General features: G+C 41.7%; 1 protein-coding gene across 4 annotated transcripts in view; it reads right to left on the bottom strand.

Annotated features, from left to right (window-relative positions):
• Positions 1-982: 982 nt before the first annotated feature.
• The window catches only part of MSL2 (MSL complex subunit 2), a 33,520-nt gene continuing 10,217 nt past the window's right edge, over positions 983-24,285 (bottom strand). For 2 of the 4 annotated variants that reach the window (XM_007052603.3, XM_037908717.2), the window contains one exon: positions 983-4,466. In XM_007052603.3, the coding sequence (XP_007052665.1) occupies positions 2,875-4,466 (1,592 nt within the window). In that variant the 3' untranslated portion in view covers positions 983-2,874. Of the gene's footprint in view, positions 4,467-8,992; positions 9,189-14,625; positions 14,722-24,285 lie in introns of those variants that run through there. The other 2 variants (XM_037908715.2, XM_037908716.2) reach the window with 2 other exon arrangements.

Genomic DNA, 24,285 nt, shown 5'->3' with positions numbered 1-24,285 from the left:
TAGCACAGCCTTCAAGGTTTCCCATTATTGCACCACTCCATGGGGGCAGCGCCGCTTGTAATAGCAATTGTGGTACTCACTAGTGTAGACAGGCAAAAAACAGCCAGCATGAAGGTAAAGACCATTTAAACTAGTATTTAGGTTGCTTTAAATGGTCCTAAAGAGACAGGACCAATGCAATTATTTCACTGAAGTTCTCGCCTCCAAACTCATAATCCTTTTCCACTGCTTAATTTACTCCTCAACATACAGGGGAGGCAGAAAATGAAAAGAAACAAAAGCTAATTTTAAATTATGAAGAAACAAATAATTTTCTTCTGAAAATTAAAAAGCATTCATACATGCCACACTGATGCCCTCAGCAGTTACAAAATAGAATTAGAAAACTAACATTTATTAATCAATTTACATTTTAATACACATTTCAAGAACGTGGTAGCATAAAAGGAAACTTGGTTTTAAAACAACCTGAATTTACCATTTAGCAATGTTACATTAATGATCAGGGGTCTCCTATCAATGGTTCCAAAAAACACTTCACCTAAATCGCCAACAACTGGAACTTCACTTAATGAAACAGTAAAAAATAAATAATTCCAAACTACTCCTACATTGAGGAATGTGTACTGAAGTATATAGTTTAGAGTACAAATAAATGTACTAACAACAATCTCAGCAAAACTTAACAGCTTTGCGGAAGTGTTCAGAAGCTACTACCCATGTTACTCAAACTCCACTAAAATCTGTTTGTCACTTGATTACTTTACTTACATGTAGTGGAATAATAAACACAGATTTACATGAGTAGGTCAAAGTCAAACCACCAAAGTAGAAAATAGTAGGATCCTCTTGGTCAACACACAAAATCACATACAAATTTAACTAAATATGTTTTAATAGGACATCATTAAACCTCATGAGGGTTAAAAAACAGAGAATTCAGGTACTTGGATTGGCAAATAAAGACAAGAATACTAAGAAGCATTTTCCACCATTTACTCTCGTTATCAAAAATATTTTTCAACTCTTCTTGCAAAACAAAAACAAAATAGTACAGACTGGACACATACATCACATTTTTCATCCTATGGCTTTAACACCCCACCCTACCCGACCCCACAAAAAAGACGGGGGGGGAATACAAAACAAAACGAAAAAAATTATCTGACCACATTCACAGAAAATGACACCGAAGTACACTACAAAAACAAAAGGTGGTGTCATTTGATTTGTGTCCAAAAAGTTTTTGCTTATTTCTTAGACAGGTAACCATCATTGTACATGCTTTGTGCACAATCAAAATATATCCAACATTATGTCATAATTCACTGGAGATTTCATTTAATTAATAAGAATATGGCTGCCAAAAATGGAATTTGAAAAATTTTAGCACTGTTTCTCTTTAGACATGCTGTTATAATAGCAACTGTCTTTTAAATTAGAAGGATAATGCTTTGTATACTAGTCATACCATCTTTTATTTGTGCTGTACCATTTAAAGATGAGATATCTCTGCATCATGAGGAAGTCTGACTTCTTTGGAATGGCATAAAAAAAATCTTAAAACTGCTGTAATGTTGTGCAAAATGCAAAAAGCCTTCTTTGAACTATTTCCTTATTTTCAGGGATTAACTGGAAACCAACCAGTTGGGCATATCGAATGTAGAAGAGTGAGCTGAACACTTGGTGGAATAAGCTGTGTAGCATACTTTACCTAATGAGTACTGAGAATAACTTGATCCTGTTTACCCATCCGTTCTCTTTCCTGACTGAGGGGAAGCAAGTAACAATGGGCCATATTCCTAGGGTAAATAGATCCCAAGTGCATCACAATACAGGGTTAACCTCATTTATATCTTTAAGTGAAGAAAAGAGAAACCAATGGTGGGTAAAGGCTGTATAAACCACGATTTTGGGGGGGCGCGGGAGGGGGGAACCAATGGACAAAGATTTTAACCCAGCCCAGATTTATTTTTTATATTTGTAACCTAGGGTCAAATTCTTCTCAGATACTACATGCAACAACTCCCACTGAAATCAATCAGTTTACATATGTGGTGTTTGGCCCTTCTTTGTTTATTAGTTGTTCCCCCTCTCAGGATGAAGTGAACAGCAACATGCCAAAGATGAATGAAGTTAGTGCCACAGGGCATAAAATATACCAGACACACACCTACCTGCACGCTTTTTAGAAAAAGTGAATGAAGTGATTACAGAGAGACTTGAGCAGGATCTGGAGGGAAAGCCACCTTACAATTGACTCCAGCTAATTGCAGTTACTTCTTAGCCAATTTCAATGAGGGACAACTTCTCTTTCCATGAAATTGATTTGTAACTGTTCCATGCTCTAGATAACCAACACTCATGATCAAAAAAGAAGTGTCATTAAAAGACTACATTCCTCAGCTAATACTGTACTTTCAACAGGAATGGGATGTGATTTGCTAGCAACACTGACTCCTATGGCAGTGTAATTGGTAGTTATTTTCACACATCATAAACTAGCACAACTTTGATGGACTGACTAGATACCACTTCCTTACATTTAATCGGAAGCTTTAATTGAGTACAAAGCATTAACTGGTACAATGAGGTTAATATGTTCCTTGCCAAAGGTCATCTTGTATTAAAACCATTTACATCAGCATCTGATCTCAAACTATGAGGTGCTGTGAGATCTAAAGACAGTTTTAGGGTAACTCCTCCATTATCTGCAAACTATTTCCCAGACACTAACACACATAACATAGCAATGAAAAACACTTGATACAAGTGATCTATAGGCAGGAGCTTCGGCAAGTTAAACAGAACCATAGCTGCCTTAAAACTGTAGCAGTTCCCCTACTAAGGGCAGGGAAGAGACAAAAAAATGATTTAACAGTCATATCTCATGTCTATAGCTTCATCCAAACTTTTATCATCGTGTGTACTGGCAGCTAAAAATGTAGTTACTGGTGATGCTGTCATATTAATTACACTGGTACTTGTGCTGGCACTGCGCACAATGCTTGTCACATTAATGCCCAAAGTAAGCCTAGTCTGTTCCAAGGCCTTTTCTGGCACTGCAAATGCTTCCAGCTTCTTCTCCCCATTAGCCATATATGAGTTTTGGCAGCCACGGCATATACAGTCTAAGCAGGCTTTACGGTTAGAGTAGCAAGGGCAGCGTTGGCCACGGCATGTAAGAACACTTGGATTTTGGGTGGCGCGACCACATTTACACCCTTTCTTTTCTTGTGGCTTTTTGTATGCAGTTTTTGTCGGACTTCCTGGCATAACATTGCTGCTAGCAACCTTTTCCTTTGCTTTGTCTTTTGTTTTCAGTATTCCTGGTTTGGCTTTCGGGTGAGATTTCTTGGGGGCATGTTCTAGATTCTTTTTCATGCTTTTATTAGGCAGGAGTACAGTTTTACTTATTTTAGGAGTACTGCCTCCATTGGGTACAGTTGCTACAGGCTGCAAAGACATCTTATTTTCCTGTTTCACTGTTACTGGAGCTGATGCTCCCAACGTTGGGCCACAGATGATGCTGGAAATGGGTAGTGGCTGAACCTTTTCGCTGTCACTTTCTGATCGAGATCGCTTTCGGTTTAACTTAACTACCTTAGGTGTTGCTGCTGTGCATGAGATCCCATGAGGAGAAGCACCTGTGGACATGAAAACATTATGGCTAAGAGGTGGGGGAGAAAGCTGCAGGAAAGGACCATTGGATACGGTGGCTTCCAAGCTGGGCTGCAAATCAGAACTACAGACTTCAGTGCTTGAAACAGTTTCTAAGCTTCGGAGAACTTCCTCAACACTAAGCAATAGTGAGCCAGGTTTTATATCTTCGTTGAAACTGCAGATGTCAAGGCCTGATGTACACAAGTCACTAGTAGAAACTGTGTCACACACAGGCTGAAGACTGCTAGAGATATCCTCAGTTTTTATGTACTCTCCAGTACTACACACATCAATTGTATTTGCATGTTCAGGGGAAGGAATATTTACTCCAAGTTTATCCACTGAAAGCCCATTACAATTGGGCAACCCATTGATAACAGAACCTCTAATATCAATATTATGTGTGCTTTCAGGCATTGAAGAAAAACTAGCTTGAGGATCATTAGCATGTTCTGAGGTTGAAGGTAATGGAGAATGTGTCAAACACAAAGGCATGGCTGCATCAGAAGTTTTTTCTGTGTCTTCACGGAGTGGTGATCCATCTTTGAGCAAAGCCAAAAGATCTGCAGAACAGTCAACTGCTTGTATTATATCTCGTGCCAATGGAGTCTGTGTTATGTATTCACACAGCTTTTTGTAGCAGTTCACTAGAATGCTCAGCTGTTTATTTTCCTCAAACTGTTCATAGTCTTTGCACCAACTACATGATGGTTTCATCATCATCTTCTTGCCTTTACAAGTTTTGCAGACATAATGCTGACATGTGGAGTTGGTGGGAGCAATAGGATCCTGTAGCAAATTTCCTAAGAGGAAAAAGAAAAGAAGGTTATTAGAGCAGACCAACTGGCATAGGCTGTCAGGGTAACATAAGAGGGACTTCCTATTTACAGCGGTATGAATTGCCTGTAGAGTGTTCAGTGATGAACGAGGTCATGAGAAAAATCATAGGTATGCAAACAGTATGAACTGAGATTTTAGACTCATTACAATTGCTGTACTCACAGTTCTAAAACAATGTTGTGTTTAAAACTTTTCTATATTGCAGAGAAAAATTTCAACATAATCTGATCTGCTGATGCCCATTAACCCAGCCTTTAGAAAACAGTGTCAAGCAAAACAATATCAGCATTGCCCCTTAAACACCACATTCATCTCAATATGGTGACACACGATGCAATGTCCCTAATGCACTAACCAAGAGAGCTACATCTGTACAAAGTGGGAAGGGTTAAAACAGAAATTGAAAATCAAAGGTTAAAATTAGGGAAGTCAAAATGGAAACAGTACAGAGGGAAGTAGCACTGACAAATGAAAACATGAAGGGGGTATAAGGAAGATAATTTGTTGTGGAAGAGTCAACATGATTTTTATAAAGGGAAATCATGCCTCTCCAAACTATTAGAATTTTTTGAGGGGGTCAACTAGAATGTGGACAAGAGAGATTCAGTCGATACAGTGTACTTAGATTTTCAGAAAGCCTTTGGCAAGATCCATCACCAAGGGCTCTTAAGCAAAGTAAGCTGTCATGGGATAAAAGGGAAGGTCCCCTCATGGATCAGAAACTGGTTAAAAGATAGGAAACAAAGGGTAGGAATAAAAGGTCAGTTTTCAGAATGGAGAGAGGTAAATAGTGGCATCCCCCAAGAGTCTGTACTGGGACCAGTACAATTAAACATATTCATAAATGATCTGGAAAAAGGGATAAACTGTAAGGTGCCAAATTTGTGGATGATTCAAAACTACTCAAGAACTAGGGGGTCACCAAATGAATTTAATAGGCAGCAGGTTTAAAACAAAAGGAAGTATTTCTTCACACAACACACAGCCAACCTGTGGAACTCTTTGCCAGAGGATGTTGTGAAGGCCAAATCTAAAACAGGGTTCAAAAAAGAACTCGATAAATTCATGGAAGACATGTCCATCAATGGCTATTATCCAGGATAGGCAGGGATGGTGTCCCTAGCCTCTGTTTGTCAGAAGCTGGGGATGGGTGACAGGGATGGATCACTTGATGATTATCTGTTCTGTTCATTCCCTCTGGGGCACCTGGCATTGGCCACCGTTGGAAGACAGGATACTGGGCTGGATGGACCTTTGGTCTGACCCAGTATGGCCGTTCTTATGTTAAGTGCCACCTCTACAGGTACTCCTAGGCAAAGTTCTCTGGCTTGTGTGTGCTGGGTGCCCGCACACGAATGGAATACATCTGCAACCACTCAAAGAAGAACAGAAAGAGTTCAGGGAAGAACCACAAGGACACAGACTGGAAAATATTGCAGTTTGAATTTGTCTGGCTTCAACTTCCAGCCATTGGATCTTGTTATGTTTCTGTCTGCTAGATTATGGAGCCCTCTACTATCAGATACCTTCTCCCTGCATAGGTACCTGAAGATAAAGTTATTTATTGCCTTTCAACAATTTCTCAGCATACCCCTAGCTATATGGGGGATCCCACATTCATGGACAGCTTCCCTCCTAGAGGCTGTCCCTCAGTTTCTGGATGACAACTTCAGTTTCAAGCTTCCTTTTAAAAAGGATGCCCCCCCAGCACCCCCCCCCCTTTTTTTTAAACTCTCTCTCTCTCACCTGGCATGATAACTCATAATTATTCAGAGTGAGGTAAATTCTAGCCAGGATGTCTCAATGTCTCCCCATTAACTCTAATGGTCCATCATTTTCTTTTCCTGAGCTGGACAATATATGGGTACTTTAAGTTGGTTTTGTGAAAACAACTGGTTTGGAAGGTGCCCCTCCCTATCTGACTGCTTCACCACTCTACTGTGAGATACAGCGGAAGCTGCCCCATAGATTATGAGCATAGTTTTCTATATACACAAATACATAAATTAATAACCATAGTCTGCATACATCTCATAATGACCATCAAGTTCAGAACATCAGAAGCTTTCAAAAAAGATGTTACTCAACATAGTTTTATAGTACAACAACACAGTACGCAATCAGTTAAATCAACTGCTCATTTTTAAGGTGTTAAATTTCTGATTTCCCTTTGAGGTGTCTGCAGCCTGACTGTTATAGATAATACTTCATGAACCCCAAGTACTGCATCAATACAAAAGTCCATCTCAGTTGGCCTCTGGACTTCAAAAGTGTGTTTACTGATCAGACAGACAAATTACCCTATAGGGCAAATAAATGTACTGCACACTTGTGCTGGTAAGCTAGGCCTCCAAACAAGCTCTTTTGGAAAACATAGCAGCAATATCTACTGAAAATACACAAATCTGACCTAAATGTCCCCATGGATACCTCCACAAAATTACCAGAATTGAAAAATTCCTACACCTTCAGACAATGTCAAAAAAAGTTGAGTATTCTTCTCCTCTTAAGGAGGCAATATGGCCCTTGAAAGTAACTTTTTATGAAATGACAAAACTTCTATTTACCCAGAGTTCACCCTCCCAATAGGGAAGAGAGAACTGTGGCAATGGTGCCATCCAGTTATGCTGGGAATCCTGGAAACCTCTTTAGCAGAAGACGGAAGTTCTTAACATAGTTCCTGTTGCCTCTTCTCTCAGTGAATGAAAGGAGATACTGGTATTGCAACAATCTTCTATTCCCATTTCCTTGTTCCACCCTGGCTAAGCTAGTGAAGAAGGCTTTAAGCTAAATTCAACGGGGTCAGGAGACAAAAGCTCACAGGTAAGTCAAAAACATGAAGACATGGGTGAAGGGTCTGAATCTGAAGGGAGCATGTGGCAATTATAGCAAGGACAAAGGAGAAACAAGAGGGAGCAGTGTGGAAATCAAATAAGTATCTTAGATATCTGTATACTAATGCAAAAAATATGAGAAATAAATAGGAAGAACTATAAATACTAGTGAATAATCACAACTATGACATAGCTGGCATCACAGAGACTTGGCGGGATAATACACATGACTGGAATATTGCTACAGAAGGGAACATCTTGCTCAGGAAGGACAGGCGGGGGGGGAAAAAGGAGAGGCGTTTGTGACAGGTTCCCCCCGAAAGAGACCCTGCCTTTTGTTACCAGGTGCAGGAGCTGGCCTCAACCACACCCACCCATGGAAGCATACAGTTTTCCACTGCTGCAGAGGAATTAGAGAGACACTCTCCCATTCCTCCAGCAGTTCCGGAGACTTCGCTCTTTACCTCTGAAGTTCCAGCATAAAATTTCTCCTTGACATCCCAAGCTACATTGAAGAAATCATTGCCCAGCAACAAACCAATCGGGTTATCGTTTACCACAGCCAATACAGCTTCCAAATCCTCAGGTTCTATATGCACTTTAGCCAAAGGCACAAGGATTTTGTAACCTCCCATTAATAAAAGCTCTGCCATCTGCCCTGGCAGTAACTTTCCTGCACAATTTTCCTCCTAACCACAGAAATTTCTGCCCAGTGACTTTCCACCCCAGGTGTTCTCTGCCATTAATCCTGACAGCCTTTATGTGCTTGATGCCTGGCTGGACAGAGGCTACTTTTAACAAACTCTGTATGATAAAAAGAAAAGGAGGACTTGTGGCACCTTAAAGACTAACAAATTTATTTGAGCATAAGCTTCCGTGAGCTACAGCTCACTTCATCGGATGCATTCATCATTGAATGCATCCGATGAAGTGAGCTGTAGCTCACGGAAGCTTATGCTCAAATAAATTTGTTAGTCTTTAAGGTGCCACAAGTCCTCCTTTTCTTTTTGCGGATACAGACTAACACGGCTGCTACTCTGAAATCTGTATGAAAAGTGGCAATTGCCTGAGGTAACTCTGTGCTCAGGATAGCAGCATTTCCATGAGTTGCTTGCAGCCTGTTACCACCCAGCACAGGGCATTTATTCCTCAGGTGCTCAGTGGAATTACAGTGATAGCACTTCTGGGCTCCTCTGTTTTTGCAAGAGATTTGGGATGAGGACTTGAGGAATGGATTTGGGGAAGTGAGCACCCAGACTCCCCTCCACCCTCCTTCTTCCCAGGAGGGTAATGGGAACTCTGTTTCCCACCAGGTTTAAACTCCTCTTTCTGTGGTTTGTTTGCAAAAGATACTTGAGTTTGCTCAAATTGATCAGCTAGAGTAGACAGTGCAACAGTTTTCACCTTTTTATCCCATAAACACGGTTTCACATCATCTCTACATATAGTCAGGGAATGTTCCTGAGCAACAAAATCACCCATTCCTTCAAAACCTGTAACAGTTTTTCCCTTTACCCACTTTTCCATCAAATCTTTCATATGGTTTACACAGGCCACATTACTCATCCCAGCACCCCTCTCAAGGCTTCTACATTTTACTCTACATGTTTCAGGTGTAATCTGAAACTGTTTTAAAACCATTTCCTTGAATTTACCATAATCTGAAGCATCTCTAATTGGTATCTTATTGAATATATCCAGAGCAATCCCAGACAACTTTGCAACTGAAGTGTGCATATTTTGGTCCTCACGAATCTCATGAAATACACACAGCCTCTTGAAGGTGATACAATATTCAGCAATATCCCGTTTCCGTCTATGCAGAACATAACCATTCCCATTTGTGGATTTTTGGAGAGGTGGGACTCACTGGTGTGGGGGGGTTCTGGTTCTCTGTAAAGTCCTGTTGGTGCTTCTTCTCTTTTTCTTTTTCCTCCATGGCTAATTTCTGGATCTCCATTTCTTTGTCAGCCTCATTTTGTTTCAGCTCCAAAATTCTCTGGTGTGCAGCTTTTTGCTTAGCATCCTCCGTTTCCATGGCTCTTTGGTGTGCAGCTTCTTGTCTGGTATTCTCGGTCTCAATTTCCAGCTGTTTTAATTCCATAAGTCTCATGTGTCCTTTTTCCTTCTCTTCTACCTGCAATCTGCACAGCTCCAACTTCTTACTAGTTTCACTCACCCATTTTCCTGCCTTTCTGTCCCGACTTCCCTTGCCCAAAATAAGAAAACAGAAAATGACAAACTGGTAACTTCTGACTGTTCTCCAGCCACCACACTTAAATCTCACTTAAAATCGCCACCAGTGTATAAAGTGCAAATCTCACTCAGAGCAACAAGCTGTGCATATGATCCTGTACAACTACGCCACTGTGACAGGTTCCCCCAGGGGTGCCACCTGGAAGTGGGGTAACACTGAGCCCCCTAGCCCACCAGCCTGGGTTCCCTCTCACACTGTACTGTTGTGACAAGCTGCAAAGCCCTTCAGCCTGCACTTTCACCAGCATTCATACAGGTAGGGATACACCCAACTGCAGTTACACACGGCTCTCTAACCACCAGGTTCCTAGTCTGGGACCCTGGAGCAGTACCATCCTGCCCTGGCCAAATATAGGTATAATGCCTGGTCTGCCTCTCCCTCAATGTGAAGAGAGCAATGTATACTTGTGGTAACCAAGCAGAGATTTCTCCCAAGCACTCCAGTCAAAGCTGGTTTAGATTAGAACAAACCAAAGTTAACTACAAACGATAGCTTTTAAGTGATCATAAGTGCTAGCAAACAGATTAAAGCAGATTACCTAGCAAATAAACAAAAATGCAACCTAAGATTAATATACTAGATAATCTGCTATTCATATCCAGTCTCTCACCCTAACTGATGGTACAGGCAGACTCGTAGATTCTTAAGGCACAAACTACACTTGGCTTTGCAGCCTGGAATCCCCAGGTGTTTCATACACAGGCTAGAAATCCCTTTAGCCTGGGTCCAGCACTTCCCACAGTTCAGTATTTGTTCCTCCAGTGTTTCCCGGAGTCGTCTTGTGCAGGGAGTGAAGAATCACAGAAGACGACATTCCCTGCCTTTTATAGCTTTTGCATGTGGCGGGAACCCTTTGTTCCAAAGCTTGGTTCCCAGACCAGTCTGTGGAAAAATACTGACATCCCAAGATGGAGTCCAGCATCACGTGGCCTGGTCACACGTTCTTGTAGAGTAACAGCAGCCATCACTCACAGGCTGTCTGTAGCGTTCTCAGGAAGGCTCACCAGGCTACGTTTTAGTCACGGGTATTTTTAGTAAAAGTCATGGACAGCTCATGGGCAGTAAACAAAAATTCATGGACTGTGATCTGTCCATGACTTGTTCTATACACCCCTAACTAAAACTTGGGCTGGGGCGCTGGGAGGGGCAGGCTGTGGCACACGGCCTGGGACCCCCGCTGGTGCTGGGGGGTGGAGAGGGTTGGCAGGCTCCCTACCCAGCTCCACGTGGCTCCCCAGAAGTGGCTAGTATGTCCCTGCAGCTCTTAGCAGGAGGGAAGGCCAGGGGAGCTCCGCACACTGCCCACGCTCCTCAGCTCTCATTGGCCGGGAACCGAGGCAAGCAGGGTCAGCGCGCAGAGCCCCCACTCCCTGTGCCTAGGAGCTGCAGGGACATGCCAGCCGCTTCTGGGGAGTCCCCACCAAGGTAAGCACCAGCCTGCACCCCAACCCTCTGCCCCAGCTCTGAGCCCCCTTGCACACCCAAACTACTGCTGCTGCGGGGAGAGAGGTCGCGGTAGCCCAGGATCGCCCCAGCGGCAACCAGCCCAGGGGTAGCCTGGAGCCAGCCACAACGACTGTTGCAGAAGTCATGGAGGTCACGGAATCCATGACAGACAGGCAGCCTTAGAGATAAGCTTCTCCTAAGGCCTATTGTTCTTTCTAATGGCCCATTAACCTGAATAGGCCCTTTACAACCAGCTGTTTAGATTGAAAGCATCTTGTCTAGTGGGTGTTACCTAAGTGTAACTATATTTGAAGTATAGATACATAATCAGTATTTATAACTTTAGATGCAAAAATGATACATGCATACAAATAGAATAATCATATTCAGCAAACCATAACTTTTCCCAAACTCCACTTCGCATGACTTATCTTGTACAAAATGCATCATAATTTTGCCATAATCCTATCATAATATCACTGTGAAGACTATGGGGTGCAGTGTCACAGTGTTGCCTTGTATATCAAAGATGTATACTCTTGCACTGGGGCTGAGATGGAAACAGGAGAAAAATTTGTTGAAAGTCTCTGGGTAAAGACAAAAGAGGTAAAAAACAAGGGTGATATCATGGTAGGGGTCTACTATAGACTACCTAACCCAGAAAAAGAGTAACAAAATCATCCAAACCACAGGACTCAGACAAACAAAATCAATGAAAATGTAATTAATTGAAGTAGAATAAGCATCAAGGGCTATAGAGCTATTGTTAGGCAGCTGCTCCCAAGAGAAGTTCCTTTGTGAACCATGGCTGGAAAGGGACATAGCATTCTAAGGCCCCTGACATACCTGTAAAAACAACGAGGAGTCCTTTGGGCACCTTAGAGACTAACAAATGTATTTGGGCATAAGCTTTCGTGGGCTAAAACCCACTTCATCAGATGCATGGAGTGAAAATATACACTAAGCAGTATATATATTACAGCATATGAAAAGATGGGAGTTGCCTTACCAAGTGGGGGGTCAGTACTAATGAGGTCAATTCAGTTAAGGTGGAAGTGGCCTATTCTCAACAGTTGACAAGAAGGTGTGAGTCTCAGCAAAGGGAAAATTACTTTTTGTAGTGACCCATCCACTCCCAGTGTTTATTCAAGCCTAATTTGATGGTGTCCAGTTTGCAAATTAATTAATGAAGACTGGGAGTGGATGGGTCACTACAAAAAGTAATTTTCCCTCTGCTGATACTCACACCTTCTTGTCAACTGTTGAGAATAGGCCACTTCCACCTTAATTGAATTGGCCTCCTTAGCACTGACACCATGTCACTTTCCACAAGCTATGTGTGGATGAGAAACAGAGCTGAACCATCAGCAGGCTATTGATGAACCCTCCTAATGATAACATTTCAGACTTGTCAAAGATAATTATTAATACTCTATTAAATCCTTAAGGAAAGCCACAACAACACTGAAACATCACATGTACCCCATTTGAATTAAAAACTATATTGAACTAACCTTGAAGTTTCTACTTCAAAAGGTCAACCACTGTGAAATGTTAAGCAGAACTGAAGAATCTGTCTACACACCAGTTCCACTTAAAGAAAAAAAGAATTTTAATAGATATATTTTCTTTTACCAAATGATGACTTTCCTCTCAGTTAAACACATCTCAGAAAGTATGTATATGAGTTTAAAGACCTGTAAATTACTCAAGTCAGAATTGTCCAACATGCTGCCTACTTGATGTATTTGCAGCCCACATGGCACATGCACATTCTACAGAATGAAAAGTTCAGGTTATATAAAAAAGGTACAAGTTTGTAGCCTCAATCCTCCATCAGGCAGCATGCAGATATAGTGCTGCACCCATGGAGAGCTCCATACACTTCACTGCGGCGCTACATGAGAGCATTGGTTGGTCTACTACACAAAACAGGATCGGGGCCTTACTTTGTTAATAAATGTAAAACAAGCAGCAGTACACAATGCACTATAGGGAGTCAGATGATACAATTACTTTGTAAACACAGAATCATAGAAACGTAGGACTGGAAGGGACCTCGAGAGGTCTCTAGTCCATCCCCCCACGCTGAGGCAGGACCAAGTACACTAGACCATCCCTGAGGGGTGTTTGTATAACCTGTTCTTAAAAACCTCCAGGGATGGAGATTTCACAACCTCTCTTGGTAACCTCTTTCAGTACTTAACTACCCTTAGAGTTAGAAAGTTTTTCCTAATACCTGACCTAAATCCAAGGTGGATAAAAATCAATGATTTTTTTTTTTAAAAAAAATCAAATAAAAAAATTGGATTTTTTAAATTTAAATCAGATTTTTTTGGATAACATGCTTGTTGAGGAAAAAACCTATCTAAAGACAGTTTTAATTAAGATACATTATAGCTCAAAGATATCTCATCATGGAATAGGGATTATAAATTCTAATTCTATAGCATAAAAATATATTAATGTAACATTTAAGAAAAGTTTTGTAAATAAGTTCCAATAGTTCATGGATTAGGGACCCAATTTTATGGGGTTCTAGGGCCTTCTGTACAGATTACTTAGGTTAATCTTTCTATCCACCCAATGGGACTCAGTGCTCAGTCTAGAAGATACTATCAGAGATGCTTAGATTTGCAGTTCTCAAACTGTGGATTTGTGCCTCCTGAGATAACATGCTTGTTAACAGCAAAAATACTTTAAAATAAATAAATAATATATAGAGAGGTGAGAAATAACAGACCTCAACCCTATTGTCCCTTTGCAAATTTGTGTACACAGAGTCAATCCCTTACCTCTCTCTAGAAGTGCAAAGTTTCAAAAAGTTCAATGAATAGAAGATTGTTGGGGGCGGAATAGATCTGGACAAGGAGAAGAAGTCTGGAGATAAATGTGAGAAGGGAGGGAAAGGCAGTAGAAACAAAAGTGAAACTGTTTGAGTAGCATATTCCAGAAGTCTTGAGGTCTCTCTCAGTGTAGCCTTCATTGATTTGAGATCTACCATACCATTCTCTCACTAGAAGGAAAACCCTGTAATGGCAGCAGGCCATAAAAGAGACCCAGTTTGGGAATATTTTAATGAAGTTCCTCTACCTGTGGGTAAGACGGGCATGCGTGCAAAATGCAAACAGTGCAACAAAGAAATGCAAGGCCTGGTTACCCAAACGAAACATCATCATGAGAAGTATTTCTTCTCAGGAGGAAGCTGCCTTGAAGATGGTGAAAGGAACATGTCTGAACATGCAGGATTTTCAGGTTGGTAAACATTTTTATTTCATACTTCTTGCTTAAGGACTGCCTGTCTTCCTTCTGGACTATTCTTGAATTCTCATGTTTAAGCAAAAACTATAGTTGTTACTCTATGGTACTGTACTATCATTTTAGATACAGTTGTGATAAAAAATAAATAGCTGAAATAAGCAGATCTTCCTTTTACAATTTCAACTTTAAAGAAGTACTGGGTGTCGGTGAATACAATGAGTAATACTAAATGAGCAGTATGGTAATAATAATTAAATATTTGCATTGACTTATTTTGTTTAGGAGACTCCATCCTCAATATACAGGATTCAGAAGACTATCCACCTTCAAGATCACCATCATTTTCTATAGTTTCAGAGTTATCTGCCAATGATATTGTGTCAGTCACATCATGTTTGTCACATGGCCACAGTATATCACCTGTAGCAAAAAGAAAAAAAAACTCCATCATCCAGAAACAACCACAGATAAGTTTGTGATAAGAACCAGCAGATTACAAGAAGAGGTAATTGATGAAAAAATTGCCCAGTTTGTTTATGCAACGAACTCTCCTTTCCATATGATTGAGAACCCACACTTCATTAACATAGCTCAGTCATTAAGACCAAGATACAGTTCACCCAACAGAGCAGTTATTGCTGGATAAAGAGCAAATTGCTGGATAAAGTGTATGAAAGAGAAATTGAGTAGTGTGCAAAAGGTCTGGAGAAGAGGCGGGCAAACTTTTTGGCCTGAGGGCCACATCGGGTTTCTGAAATTGTATGGAGAGCCGGTTAGGGAAGGCTGTGCCTCCCCAAACAGGCACGCATGGCCTGGCCCCCAACCCCTATCAGATACCCCCCCCCCCCCCCCGTCGGCCCCCTGGGGACTCCAGCCCCATCCAACCCCCTCGTTCACTGTCCCCAGGACCCTGCCCCATCTACCCCTCCCTGTCTCCTGACCGCCCCCATACCCCCCACCCGACTGCCCCCCGCCACCCCATCCAACGCCTCCTCTCATTCCTGACTGCCCTCCCGGGACCCTTGCCCCATCCAACCACCCATTCTCCCTGACCGCCCCCGGAACCCCTGCGCCGATTGCCCCCCCGCCACCTCATCCAACCCCTCCTCTCCTTCCTGACTGCCCCCCTGGGACCCCTGCCCCATTCAACCCCCCTGTTCCCTGCCCTCTGACCTCCCTGACCCCATCCACACCCCTTGACCACCACTCCGAACTCCCTTGCCCTCTATCCAACCCCCCCGCCCTCGCTCCCTGCCCCTTTACTGCGCTGCCTGGAGCACTGGTCGCGCTACAGCCACACCGCCCGGCTGGAGCCAGCCACACCACCACGCAGCACAGAGCACCGGGTCAGGCCATGGGTCTGCAGCCCCGCCGCCCAGAGCATTGTGCCGGTGGTGCAGTGAGCTGAGGCTGTGGGGGAGCAGGAACAGCAGGGAAGGGGCTGCGAGCTAGCCTCCCAGGCCAGGAGCTCAGGGGCCAGGCAGGAGGGTCCTGCGGGTCACAGTTTGCCCACCTCTGATCTAGAGGGTGAAATTGTTAACCCGAGTATTGATGTGTGGAGCAACGTCCACAATGATCCTGTTGTATGTGCTCATGTGACAACAGAAGAAAGGAATGTCTTCCTTACAGAAACAATTGATGTATCAGGAAATGCACACACAGCAGAATACTTACAAGAAGTAGCAGTAAAAACTATAACAAACTGTGGAAAAAAAATTCAAACATCTGCTATGCAGCTTGGTCACAGACAATGCTGCAAATGTATCCAAGATGAGAAGAAATTATTTAGAAGAGAGTGAAGAGTGTCCCAAGCTAACAACATATGGTTGCAGTGCTCATTTGATGCACCTTCTAGCCAAAGACTTCAGTGTTCCAGTAATAAAGGCTAATGTTGTTGAAAATTGCAAAATACTTCCGTAACAACCACTGCTCTGCAGCTGCTCTGAAAAAAGTGGGAGGAACCAAGCTAACTCTCCCATAAGATGTGTGATGGAACTCAGTAGTGGACTGTTTTAAGCACTGTATCAAGAACTGGCCTAATCTGATGACAGTTTGTGAACAAAATTGTGAAAAAAAAGATGGCACCATCACAGCCAAAATTCTCAACATTGGGCTTAAGAGAAATGTTGAACACATGCTGAGTACCCTGAAGCCTATTTCTGTAGCCTTGACCAAAATGCAGGGAAATACCTGTTTTATTGCTGACACTGTTGAAATCTGGAACGAACTGAGTGAGATCTTAAAAAGAGAAATATGCAATGACAGAGTTAAATCACAAGCATTAAAAAAACGAATGGGACAAGCACGATGTCCAGCTCTTTTTCTTGCAAAGATTCTCAATACTCGGTACCAGGGTCAAACCTTAACTGCTGAAGAAGAGGAGTTGGCTATGACATGGACAACCAACAATCATCCCTCCATAACGCCAACTATAATAAACTTCAGAGTTAAGGGTGAACCATTCAAGAAATATATGTTTGCTGATGTTTTAAAGAAAGTCACACCAGTGAAGTGGTGGAAGTCACTTAAGCACTTGGATTCAGAGACTGTTGAAGTGATGATCTCACTTTTAACAGCAGTAGCTTCTTCTGCCGTTGTAGAAAGAATATTTTCTTCCTTTGGACTAATTCATTCCAAATTGAGAAATCGTTTGGGACCTGAAAAAGCAGGAAAGCTTGTTTTTCTTTTCGAGATTATGAACAAACAAGAAAATGAAGGTGAAGACAACTGGGTTAGATGCAGAACCAAATATTTCAAGATTCTTATGTTGACCTGGCTGACATAGTCGATTTAATTTTTAAAAACAAAACAAAAATATTTAATTTAACTATATTGGTTAAAAACAATTTTAACAAAAACAAACCTGATTTTAAAAAACTTGAATGTTTAACTAAATTCAAAAATTCATATGCTTGTTTTGTTAAAATACTATGTTTGCTGTTGAAGAAAAAAATCCAGAATACATAACATTGTTGTTCAAGTTGAATAAAACAATTTGTGTGTCTGCCTGGTGACGTTCTCCTCCTAATACAACATGGCAAGAAAATCCTCCAAATATTAATGATTAACCTATTGAATTGGAGATAGTTCACCTCCCAATGACTTCATAAATATCTGCTTCAATTACCTCTGGTAAATGAAATAACCAAAAAATCATTCATTTTCTGATATAGCTGTAAAACTACTCTGAAAAGTTTTCAAAATAAATCACTTAAATGTATAGTATGTACCGTCTAAAAATGAAACCTACATCTATCTCTGAGTTGTGAAGAATATGTATTAAGATTATAACAACCAACAAGAATGCACTTTTATGTAGAAATCCGTGATTAAATCAAGTCTTTCTGACTAGTGATTTAAATCATGATTTAAATCAAATCCACCCTGCAACACCTCAAACTTTTCTCCACACAATTAGGGAATACACACTGGCAACTACCAGTTCTGCATTACCTCTTCAGAGAAGCAGAGTTAAAGATAACTTTATGGATGAGAGTATGTTCTCCTCTGTGTCAGTCCTGGAGACCAAGTACCTCACATGAGGTTTCAAAATAAAACAAGCAAGACAAAAATACTACTATAGGCAGTAATAAATAAGGCCAATGCACAACAGGTTGTTTTTTAAATATATTAGACAATTTGAGACATTTAAAAACGCACATACAGGAGGAATAAGAATACCTCCTGAAATACGATGCTTAAACCAATCAAAATCTCAAGAACTCAGCTAACTCAAGTAAGGGACAACCTGGGGGGAGAGGGGAAAAAACGCTCTAAGGAGGAAGGGAGTTTGTGCTACTGAGTTAAAACAGAAATTTTGCAATCAGAAATACCCGTGAATAGAAGCTACAGGAGTCATCAACATGTATGGAGAAGGCATTCCTTACTAACTTGGTATTTTTTCAGCGTGAAGAGCTGATGGTTGGCAGATACCTACTCAGGTTGGTAGCAAATAAATAAATTGCTGGCATCGCCCATTGGAGAAAGATTTGATAGATCAATAACAGATCAAAGGTCTACTTGTGAGGACCTTGCATAAACCAACTGAGGTATTTTTTTCCCTACCCTGCCAGGTATGAAAGCAGGAAAGTTTGTGGCCAAGTCACTGCCAAACCTTCAGGGCTGACTGACTGCAAGTACAATGCAAAACCACTTTACTTGTTTATATAAAACATGGCGGCCTGACCACCCATTTGAATCAAGTCCACTTTTAGAATACCAGGTATTAGTACTAATAGGACCACGCTCGTTTCCAGAACACTGGTGCAGTAGTTTTTCCTGCAGAAAAAAGCCTCCACAATTTAAACAACGTCTGAAACACTTGACAGTATCAGTATTCCCCTTTCTTTGTTGGGGGGAAGGAAATTGCGGTGAACCACAGGTCCTTGATTCATTCAAGGATACCCTCATTTATTGGCATGGCTAGGCTCCCTTGCTATGGGAAAAAGAGCATGCGGAATAGTTTATAAAACTTTTCCTGCACTTCTGTCAGCTCTGCACTGAGGGTCTCAGTTACACTGGCCAAAAGTTCCTGGAATGCCTTGAAGCTGTCAGATGGGGATGCTGGGTTCTGGGCCACTGCCGTACCTGGAGGAGACATTATGAGGAGCAGAGAGAGCAGGGGATCATCATAAATAAAATAGCTTTCCTAGATACTCATCTGGTGGTCAGAAGGCTCGGACTGGTAGGGATGACCTGGTTCTCTGAGGTGGTCTGGGATGGGTCTCTGTCATGCTAAGACAGAGGACCCCACATTGCCAAGCAGGTCCATGGTTCCATTTATTAGGGATAGAGCTAATGGGCATGGGAGATCAGAATGTAAGGGAGATTTTTGGGTTGGGAGAACACAAGTCTGGTCCTCAATCTCCAACTCTGATAACGATGACAATGACCCACAAGGCCTGATGGAGAAAGATTGGTGGCTGGTTCCAACTTGGTTCTGAGAAGAATAAGGCAGATCTCAAGATGCAGCTAGCCCTTTTCTCCAATTCAAGGGGATTTCTTCTGGAACCAAACAGGAGCCTGGCATCTGATGGCTACGGTTAGTGTTGACATTGAGGAGCTCTGAAGACACCAACACAGATTGTTCCAAGGAGATGGCGTTGTCTTGTATATCAAAGATGTATACATTTACACTGAGGTAAAGATAGAAGTGGGAAGCAGACCTATTGAAAGACTCTGGGTAAGGATAAAAGGGGTAACACACAAGGGTGATGTCATGGTAGTGGTCTATGAACTACATAATCAGGAAGAGGCAGCTGTGAGATTTTTTTTTTTTTTAAAACAACAAAATCATCCAAAACACAGGACTTGCTGGTGACTGTGGATTTAAACTACCCAGACATCTGCTGGAAAAATAACAGACTGTGGCACAGATCATCAAACATGTCCTTCGAATACACTGGAGACAACTTTTTACTACAGAAGGTGGAGAAAGCAATGAGGCTATTTTGGATTTGGTTCTGACAAATAGGGAGGAAATAGTTGAGAAGCTGAAGAGGGAAGGCAGCCTGGGTGAAAGTGATCATGAAATGATAAAGTTCATGATTCTAAGGAATGGTAGGAGGGAAAACTGCAGAATAAAGGCAATGGACATCAAGAAGCCAAACTTCCGCAAATTCAGAATTGGGAAGCAAGTCTAAGGGAAAAAAGAGTTCAGGAGAGTTGTCAATTCTTTTTTAAAGAGACATTAATAAGGACAGAAGAGCAAACTATACCAATGCATAGGAAAGATAGGAAATATGGGACAAGGTCACTATGGCTTAACCAGATCTTCAATTACGTGAAGCTCAAAAAGAAATTCATACAAGAGGAGGAAACTAGGCAAATTTACAAAGTATGAATATTAAAAAAACCCAACATAAGCACATAGGAACAAAATTAGAAAGACCAAGACACAAAACGAGATTAAACTAGCCAGGTATTTAAAAGGTAAAAAGAAAGCATTTTATAAATACATTTGAAGCAAGAGGAAGACCAGGGACAGGATAGGCCCATTACTAAATGAGGAGGGAAAGACAATGACATAAAATGCAACATTGACCAAACTGTTTCAGTTTTCACCAAAGAAGTTAATAGCGATTGGACGACTAACATAGCAAACATCAGTGTAAATGTGGTAGGATCTGAGGCTAAAATAGAAAAAAGAACAAGTTAAAAATGACAGATAAGTTAGATGTCTTCAAGTCAGCAAGGCCTGATAAAATACATCCTAGAATATTTGAGGAACTAGCAGAAGAGATCTCTGAGCCATTAGCAATTACCTTTGAGAACTTGTGGAGGACAGGAGAGACACCAGAGAACTGGAAAAGGGCAAATATAATACTTATCTAAAAAAAGGAAATAAGGACAACCCAGAGAATTGTAAGATAACAGAGCAAATAATCACACCAGCAATTTGCAAGCAACTAGAAGATAAGGTCATAAGTAATAGTCAACATGGATTTGTCAAGAACAAATTATGTCAAAAAACCTAATATCTTTCTTTAACAAGGTAACAAGTCATGTGGATAGCGGATGAAGTAGTAGATGTCACACATCTCGACTTTAGTAAGGCTTTTGGTACTGTCTCACATGTCCTTAGCCTAAACAAACTAATAAAATATTACCTAAATTAACCTACTATTAGGTGGGTGCAGAGTTGGCTCAAAAACCGTACTCAGAGAGCAATTATCACTAGTTCATAATGAAGCTGGAAGGACATATCAAGTGGGGTCCTGCAGGGATCTGTCCTGGGTCTGGTTCTATTCAGTATCTTCATAAATGATTTGGATAATGATTCAGCAAGTATTCTTATAAAGTTTGCAGATGATACCAAGCTTGGAGGGACTGAAAGCACTTTGGAGGACAGGATTAGAATTCTTCATGATCTTGACAAACTAGAGAAATGGTCTGAATTACACAGGCCGAAATTCAGTAAGGACAAATGCAAAGTACTATACTTAGAAAGGAATAATCAATTGCGCAAATACAAAAAGGAAAAAGACTGCCTACGAAGGAGTACTGCAGAAAAGGAGCTGGGAGTTACAGCAGATCACAACCTAACTATGACCCAACAATATACAATAAAAGCTGTGTTATCTGGCCCTGTACCAACCAGAAAGCTTTATAAACCGGCATTTCTACTCTTCATAGAAAGTCCGGTTTATAGTCCGGTTGGTGTGGGGCTGGCAGGCTCCCTACCTGGCTCCACATGGCACCCAGGAAGGGGCGACATGTTCCTAGGCGGAGGAATGGCCATGAGGGTATGAAGAGAAAGGGGCTATGTGGGAAGTGGCCTAAGGAACAGCAGCAGCAACAAAATTAAAGGAAGCAGCATGTGGCTGCTATTTGTAGGGTTCCTGGGAGAAGTGTTGTTTAAAGGCCCAAGTGAAGGGCAGGACTCAGAGTCTCCAGGGAGAAGGCCCTGGGGGCACTGCTCTATAACAAGGCAGGGACAGACTGAAAGCTAGACAGGAAGGGGCTGAAAACTGAGCCCAGAGACAGGGTTAAAGACAATAACAAGGGCCAGGGACAGGCCCTGTTGGACCTTTCACCCCAGAAGAGGTTTTGTTCATTCATGCGTTAGACTATGCGTGACTTAGCCGGAGGGCTGAGTCACTGACGACCCACCTGACTAGCTTAACAGCCGACAGGGGGTGCTGGGAGCAGAGAGACCGTGCAGGTTCACACCCAACAGACAGAAGGTACTCATGAGAGGAGAGGTAAGTGGCAAATCGTCACAGGAACAAATATTTAATAATGGGCTCCTCAATCTATCAGAGAAATATAACATGATCCAATAGCTGGAAGTTGAAGCTAGATAAATTCAGACTGGAAAGACGACGTAAACTTTTAACAGTGAGAGTAATTAACCACAGGAACAATTTACCAAGGGTTGTGGTGGATTCTCCATCACTGAGAATTTTTAAAATTGAGATTGCATGTTTTTCTACAAGATCTGCTCTAGGAATTATTCTGGGGAAGTTCTATGGCCTATGTTATAGAGGACGTCAGACTAGATAATCACATTATAAAAAAGTTTGAATAGGCGCTGTTTCAAGAATTTCATTCTTGAAAAGCTCTTATCCAGTTTATTCAAAACTTTCGCAGCATCTTCTCTCAGAGAGACAATCATAAAAACTTGCATGCATTTGTAAGTGGGAAATTTCTGTGGTGTTCTAATGGGGGTTTATGTGTGCCTCAATTTCCCCTATATTTTGCATGGCTACCCAGTGGGGGAAAAGAGGTCTAGTTTGCTCTCAGGACAAGCTAAGAGCTACAGGTGTGTGCATCTGAGCCTGAATGCATCATTAAAAAGGACTGGCCAATACCAACCCCATATAAATGGAAAATCTGAGCAGACAATGGGAAACCCAATCACCAGGACATTGACACCTTGCAGCCAACGACCCAGAGGGAGATGAATTTCCCTTACCTCTCAGCAGGGAAGCTGAGCAAAGATTCCAGCTCGAAAACAAAGGAACGGAAAGTGTGAAGTGGAGGGATAAAGTGCTGGTTTCTGGAGGAAGCTGGGAGCTGTCTCACTGGTAACTGAAGAGGTCAAACAGAGAGACAGCCTGAATATGTGGTTCACTACAGCTTGGCTGGAGCTCTGGGTTAACCAGAACGGATTATGCTTTAACCTTCATTTCTCTGTGCTGACCTAAGGACTTTCAGACCCTGTGTGCCAAGGGACTAATAAATGGTTATGTTGTTTTGAAAAGGCTGCCTGTGTTGCTGTAAATACCCACTGAGATCTGGGCTACAGACCTATATTAGTATAACTACATTGCTCAAGGATGTGAAAAATTCACACCCTTGAGTGACGTAGTTATAGTAACCTAACACTCAGCGTAGACAGCGCTATGTTGGCGCTTCTCCCAGAGCCATAGCTACCACCTCTCAGAGAGGTGGATTAACCAAGCCAATGGGAGAGCTCTCCCCCATCTGCTTAGAGTGTCTTCATTAAAGCGCTACATGGCGCCAATGCAGAATTTTAAGTGTAGACATGCCCTGAAGGGGCACAGTATAAGCCTCCTGCTAGAGGTTTGGCTTGGCTGGATTCTCTGCAGGGAATCATTGAGAGAGACAGGGATTGCTGACACCGACAGTCCAGTCTTGGAATCTTGGAGGCCTCATGCTTGCCCCTGTGGAACCATGTGGGTCCTTGGGGCCTGGCACACTAAAGGGGTCACTCCCAGGAGATGGGTTACAGGCTGGGGCACAGACCAGACTCTGTGACCCTATGAAAGCATTAGCTATAGAGGAGCAATTACTCACAAACCTGGAGAGACAGGACACATACCACACTCCAAAATAACGAACATATGCAGCTTGATCTAGAGAAATATCTATTACCTATAGAAGGATCTATGTTATTTCTAAGCTGCAAACAAACAGGAAATATGGTCATTCAAATACAAAACCTAGCCTGCTCCCATTGAAGTCAATGGCAAAAAAAACCTCCACTGATATCAATCTATCTCAAGATTTGATAATAAAACAACCCAATATTTGAGCACCTTCCAAATAAAATTGATTAGCAATACCAAAGTTCCTAATGGACTTCATGAAGTCTCTGGCTTGTCTCCTTTTTAGGGGTATAAAAATTCTGGTGTTTTCGTACCCCATGTGGGAACAGCACTGGGTCACAAACTACAATCACAGAAGTACAATTTGGTTCTCTTCATACTTTGCAGAAATATTCTCTGTTGCCAACAAAGTAAATCTGTCCCTGTAGTTAAGACTGCAATCAGCTGCCACTATATAAAGCCTAATTTTTCACTCCTTTAACTTTTTTCATAGATTTTAAAGCCAGAAGGGATCATTATGGTCATCTAACCTGCCCTCTTTTGTAATACAGACCACAGAATTTCACCCAGTGATTCCTCAAACAAGCTCACATGCTCTAGGTTTTAGAAAGCCATTCAATATTGATTTAACATCTAATTTTTGGGTTGGCAAAATTAGTTTAAAATTTGCCAGATTTACTCTGATAACAAA

The sequence above is a fragment of the Chelonia mydas genome, chromosome 9, assembly GCF_015237465.2.
Source record: "Chelonia mydas isolate rCheMyd1 chromosome 9, rCheMyd1.pri.v2, whole genome shotgun sequence".
Lineage (NCBI taxonomy): Eukaryota > Metazoa > Chordata > Testudines > Cheloniidae > Chelonia > Chelonia mydas.
The sequence above is the reverse complement of the archived record's forward strand: the minus strand, read 5'-3'. Positions and strand labels throughout refer to the sequence as shown.